This window comes from Budorcas taxicolor, chromosome 19 (assembly GCF_023091745.1).
Source record: "Budorcas taxicolor isolate Tak-1 chromosome 19, Takin1.1, whole genome shotgun sequence".
Classification (NCBI taxonomy): domain Eukaryota; kingdom Metazoa; phylum Chordata; class Mammalia; order Artiodactyla; family Bovidae; genus Budorcas; species Budorcas taxicolor.
Genome location: NC_068928.1, coordinates 37,284,270 through 37,290,053, shown reverse-complemented (window position 1 = coordinate 37,290,053; position 5,784 = coordinate 37,284,270). Strand labels below are relative to the sequence as shown.

The following is a 5,784-nucleotide window of genomic DNA, read 5'->3' as shown; positions in this document are numbered from 1 at the left end:
AAGTGAAAGTGGTACCACGATCTGTCAACATTACCAAACTCTTAACACTCTGCAGATGTTCTTGTCACCCTTTTCCTAGCATTATCTTATTCAAACCCCACCAAATCCTATGAAGTGGTTTAAATAACCCTGACTTTCACAAAAATGCCTCTTTGTGACCCCATGGACTGTAGCTTCCAGGCTCCTCTGTCCATGGGATTTTCCAGGCAAGAGTACTGGAGTGGGTTGCCATTTTCTTCTCCAGGGGATCTTCCGAGCCCAGGGATCGAACCTGGGTCTCCTGCATTGCAAGCAGACACTTTACCATCTGAGCCACCTGGGAAGTCTCAAGTTTTGGAGAGTGTAAGTAATTTGTCAGCCTGTGTTGGGGTGAAGATCTGAACCCACGTCTGACTCCAGAGTGAGAGCTCACAACCGATATGCAAGATGCCCAAAGCTGCCAGACTCCCACCTGAGCCTGCAGAGCTCCATCTGATCCACCATCCAGGCCAGCAGCTCTCGAATCAGTAAACGCTTTAGCAAATCTTCATCACTGGGGTTCTTGGGTAGGGAACTACAAAGGAGAAAGCTTCTGGCAGGCCCCTTAAGCCCGGGCCCCACCCAGAGAGAGTAAACACAGGGGCTGGGACTCCGGCGTGGTGGGACAAGGTGGGGCGGGGGTGGGGGGTACAAGTCAACACAGCTGCCTCACAGTTGTCTCAGCTTTCAAAGCTCCGCCCAGATCTGTCCGCCAGGGAATGAATATAGGCTCTTCCATACAGGCAAAGACAACAATTCTGGTGGGAGACATCCCTCCCACCCACCTCTACAAGTTTCCCAGAGTGTATTCCAACCCCCCCAGAGATTACTTTGGGAATGTTCACTCTTTAGAATGATCTGTGTCAATTCCTCAGCTTCCTACAGAGACAGGGTAACTGATTTCAGGGGACTGGCCTTGGGAGGTTCCTTGTTCCATAAAAGCCTTCCTGAAGTTTAGCAGACAAAAGGGGAGAAGCCAGTTTCTGAAGTCCCTCCAGGAGCCTCTCCTGGACTTGGTGACTCTGCACATTAAGTCATCAATCTTAGAAATTCTAACCCCAAATCCCCTCCCAGGACCTCCACCCCCATTCCTCCTAGGCTATTCCCTTAGGCTTGGGCTGATCTCCAGGAGCTCTGTGAAGACCCCTCTTTGAATTCTGGGTAGAAGAGGATGCTTGTCTGGGGTCTAGCCCTGCTCTGGAGTCTGGGAAAGGGAACAATGAGCGGGGAGTGAGTCGGAGGCCCCACCCCCACCCCTTCCCCTGCGGGCAGACTCACCCCTGCTCCTCCTTTGCCTCCTCCTTCCTGTTAGACTGATGGGCCAGCTCTAAGGCCCCAGCCTCCCTCTGGGTGATGTTGTGTATCCAGCTGGTAAAATAAAGATTAGGGAATAGGTGGGGCCAGGGGCGATTCCAGATATTCTCCAGTCCAAAGAAGCTCCAACCATTTGGTACCTCAGCCCAAGGAGCAGAGGGTACCTCTTTCTTCAGTCAACCTCCCAACTGCTTGTCTTCAGCTCCCAGTGAAAAGCTTTTCAAAAGCTACCATGCAGGTCAAACAGCAAAGTCAGGGAAAGAGACTTTGCAAAGAGAAGACCGAGATCAACTCGTCTTATTTCCAAAGCCTGAAGCTGCCACCACTGAAGAGTCGTTGGCAGCAGTTCAGCTCCTCTGCCTTCATCCCCAGCCCCCTAGAGATCCTCTCTGAGCCCAATACACCTTCCCTGACCCTTCCCCTTAGAAGCAAAGGATTGGAAAATTGCCCACATCCTGCCCTCAGACTGGACTGCTGCCTGAGCCAGGAGCCCAGGCAGGACTGCCATGCAATTCAGCTCCCGATCAGCACCTAAGAGAAGGCTACACTGGGCTTGTGCATCACACGGGGCACAGGGAGCAGGGGGTGGGGGTGCACGTGACTCACTCGCTCTTCTTCCCCTTCTGCGCCAGTAGCCAGTTCACAAAGTCTTGTTGGCGGATCTTGTCCATGGCGATACTGTAGTCACTGATGAAGGTGCCCTCAGCATACCTGGCTGCTCGAGGCTGGGAGCCACTGGGCTTAGAGTGGAACCTGAGGAGCAGGGAGGAAAGAGAGAGGGAAACCGAGGTGCCACAGAAGCAGCAGAGAGAGCAATGATAAATGATGTTCACCACCATTTGAAAAGGAAGCAGCCCATTTCTTGGGAGTCAGTTTTTATGGAGTCACCCTTTTGTCCATGCATCACGCACCTGGGACTTTATCCTCAACTCAAGAGCCCACTTCCTGCATCCTCAATACGTGAGGCTCTGGCTTCTGGGCAAAGAAAGATCAGAGGTTCCCCTTGTCCCCAAGGACTGAATCACAGTTCCCTCCTTCGCTCCTTTTGTCCTGGTGCCACCCAATTCAGTTATTTGGTTCTCAGTTTCCTAATAATGGGTTTTCCTGGTGGCTCAGATGGTAAAGCGTCTGCCTGCAATGCAGGAGACCTGAGTTTGATTCCTGGGTCAGGAAGATTCCCTGGGGAAGGAAATGGCAACCCACTCCAGTACTCTTGCCTGGAGAATTCCATGGACAGAGGAGCCTGGTAGGCTACAGTCCATGGGGTTACAAAAAGTCGGATATGACTGGGTGACTTCACTTTCACTTTTCCTAATAAGAGTGAGCTCTTATAAAACAGGACTTAATATGAGTCAGGTCCTGTACAAGTCCTTTAATACATAAATTCATTGTGTAGGAGGTACATGTCTTTGGTGAGTGAGGCAACCACGATGCAGAGAGATTAATTTAGCACACAGCGCAAGCATGACCAGGGCTGACCCTCAGCTAGTCTGGGTCCAGGTCTACGGTCTTTAACTTCTACACGATGTTGTCTCTCCTTGTACGTGTCTGTGCCTCAAACTTACGTGGCCAAGTTGATAGGGCCATACGGTTTGTCCTTGCATCTGAGAAGGCCTAACTCTACTCAGACATGTCTCTCTTGGTCTCCCCAACACACAAACAGATTCCCCTTCTATGGCTGTGTGTGCGTTCAGTGGCTAAGTTGTGTCTGACTGTTTGCAACCGCAAACTGCAGCACACCAGGCTTTCCCTGCCCTTCACTATATTTCCCCCTATTATATTCACTCATAACATTCTCTGCCTCTCCTCATAGCACTCATGACAGTTTGAAGTTTGCTTAGATGGGTCTTTGTCTTCCCCGTGGATCTATACACTCCATGAGGACAGGTGGCATTTGTGGGCCACTCTTCATGTGTATCCCTTGTGCCGAGCACACAGGAAGCTTCCTATAAAATCTGATCAAATGCACAAATAAATGAGCAGTTAAGGCTTTCATCAGGGAGATACTATCACCTACTTCAGCCACTTCACTGCTGAGAAGTCCTTCCAGAGATTTAACTACAATCTCTTCAGCTGCAACAGTAGCTGGTAAAAAATACTCCCTGGTTCTAGCCTCGTTCTTTCTTCTTGGCCTGGGATTCCTCCCTTTCTTACCTGTCTCTTGAAAATCAGAACCCAATCATCCCCCCAGCCACCTGACCCCTCCTTCTCACCCTAGCTTGGAGTGATCCTCTTCTTTCTTCCCCAGCACCACTGCCAGGAGCAGGGACACCACCAGCAGGGAGAAGGTCTTCATGGCCAACATCTTCCAAGGGTTCTTTCCTGAGATAAGAGAGAAAAGGACAAGGGTGAGAGGGAAGCCCTGTGCTGAGGGGGCAGCCAGTATGGTGGTGCACTTAGGAGCCCTGGAGCCTGTGGGGAATCTGGAAGCTGGGGGCCAGGCCTTGGGAGTTAGAGCTTTTCTAAGACGCTGGAGAAACACCTTTGGGATGGTGAGGGGTGCTGGCATTAGAGCTAGAAGGGACATTAGAAGGCACGTGAAACCTGGCCAAGAGTGAACCTGTTTTGGGGGTTTTAGGAGGAGTCTAAGCAGGGAGGAAGGAGGGCAGCAGGGGGCAATCGTGGCAGGAGAAAGCAGCGAAGGCTTGTATGTCTGGATGGCTCCCTTCCTGGCCCCCATGGCTAGACATCATGGGCATGTGAACTGGCAAGATTCTCACCTCCAGAGTCTCCAGCCAGCCTTCCAGATCTCAAGTTGGCTGTCACCTAAATCATTGCAGCCCTCTTGTCCAAAGTGAAAATTGCAAATAGAAGCCCCCTCCACTTCTCAGACTTCACTGTCCCTACTCAGGGATGTCTGATGCTTCTGGTAAGGGTGAGCCCCATTTCCGCAGGGCATCTTCAGCAGAACTTTCCTTAGATGCTTTGGTGCTTTGAACACCAAACAAGAACAAGCTCTGAGCACCAAAGCTAGCTCTAGAGATGTGTAGGCTGCAAGACCCTGCCTTCCTGCCTTGTCACCTGGGTGTTAAAGGAACCCTTAGAGCCACCTTCTTATTACTTGTATAGAAGAGAAGTGCTAGGGTGCCAAGCATCTCAGGGGTGCCGAGACCCACCCCCCTCCAGCATCTCGTCCATGGCCACCCCTTCCCAGCTGCTCTCTTACCAGGCTTCCTTTCCAGCTTGCCCAGAAGGACAGGGCAGGGGTCTTCTCCTCCTCCCTCCTGGCCCTTCAGAGCCTGTCTCAGGAAAGTTTGCCCTGGCTCCTTTATATCCAGACATCACTGATCTGCTGATTAGCCTAAAAGCATCTTATCTCAAGAAATTAAGCCCACAGCACCTGCCACATTAAGTCCATTTTACATGTAATAAAGTTGTCCTTTCCACGTGGACTGTGCTAATTGGTGATTAACATTTGGGGATCTCCAGCTGTTGTCTGGGCTTGACCTGTGGGCAGGGTAACTTAAGTGCCCCTTTTCTTCTCCCTTTCCCCTTCTGGGCCCCAGAAGGGGCCTCTTCCTTTATAGGTGCCCTCACTTAGAAAGGATGCCCCTGGTGAGGGCAGGTGCAGGTAGGGTGGCACTAACTGGAGTGGGGTCACTCCCACCGGTAACAGGCTACTCCTGGGTTGGAGGGCGTGGGGCCACAGTGGCCTAAGGCTTAGTCAGTGTGGCAATGTCTCCATCTAGATGTCTAGGAGAGGGTCCAGCTGGCTGGGGAAAGGGCAGAGAGTGATGATGGGCAGAAGGTTAAGGGAACATGAAGGATGGGGGTTTCCTGGTGAGAGCTGTGAACTGAGAACTTTCACTCGAGCTACCTTCCTGCTGAGGGGCAGGCAGAGTTGGGAAAAGAGGATCATGGACACCAGGGGGACGCAGAGCAAGGCAGGCCAGCTACAACTCAGTTCTAACTGGAGAGTTTTATGAGCTCCAAGTCTCTCCGCAAACGCTCTGCTCTCCTGTAAGAGAGAAGTATATGCCCCTGTCTTTGCTATGGGAGTGGGGCCCCTGAGGCCCTGCTCTCCTCCATCAGACCCTGGGCTCTAAGCTCAGCACTGGGAGCCAGGCTGTGTGCCCCATCGCATGGAGGCTTCCTCAGGCTCAGGGTGGTGTCTGATCCTTGGACTGGAGACTTGTTGAGAGGCGCCCTTTTCTCTCTGCAAGCACAGTGCATGGCTCTGTCTACGTGGGCTCTTGGTCCAGAAGGGACAGGGCACAGCCTGCACGTTTGGCCGACCCCCAAGGCCTCCTGCCCAGGCTGTCCCTTCTCCACTCGCTGTGGGTACTTTGAACCCTAAACAGCCCTGCTAGCTGCAGGGCCGAGTAAAGGCCACTTTCCTTTCCAGGTCAACTCCCCAGCCTGGGAACAGGTCCAGCATGAAATTAAGTGCTTGTGTGGGATGAGAGGTAACTGACTAGGACAGCCACTCACCTCTGCTTCCTAGAAACCTCG

The 5,784-nt window shown here is 52.2% G+C and overlaps 1 protein-coding gene across 1 annotated transcript; it reads right to left on the bottom strand.

Moving 5' to 3' along the window:
- Positions 1–408: 408 nt before the first annotated feature.
- On the bottom strand, positions 409–3,637 carry GIP (gastric inhibitory polypeptide). The gene is made up of 4 exons (XM_052658620.1): positions 3,546–3,637; positions 1,939–2,085; positions 1,297–1,386; positions 409–553 (listed from the first exon to the last, which is right to left on the bottom strand). Exons 1-4 carry the CDS (start codon positions 3,635–3,637, stop codon positions 409–411), a joined length of 474 nt encoding a protein of 157 aa, XP_052514580.1.
- Positions 3,638–5,784: the final 2,147 nt, after the last annotated feature.

Coding starts and splice junctions, on each gene's coding strand:
- GIP (XM_052658620.1), bottom strand. CDS start 3,637: ATGTTGGCCATGAAGACCTTCTCCCTGCTGGTGGTGTCCCTGCTCCTG. Junction 2,086..3,545: donor GAGGATCACTCCAAGCTAGG/GTGAGAAGGAGG, acceptor CCTGCTCCTCAG/GTTCCACTCTAAGCCCAGTG. Junction 554..1,296: donor GAGGCAAAGGAGGAGCAGGG/GTGAGTCTGCCC, acceptor TCTCCTTTGTAG/TTCCCTACCCAAGAACCCCA.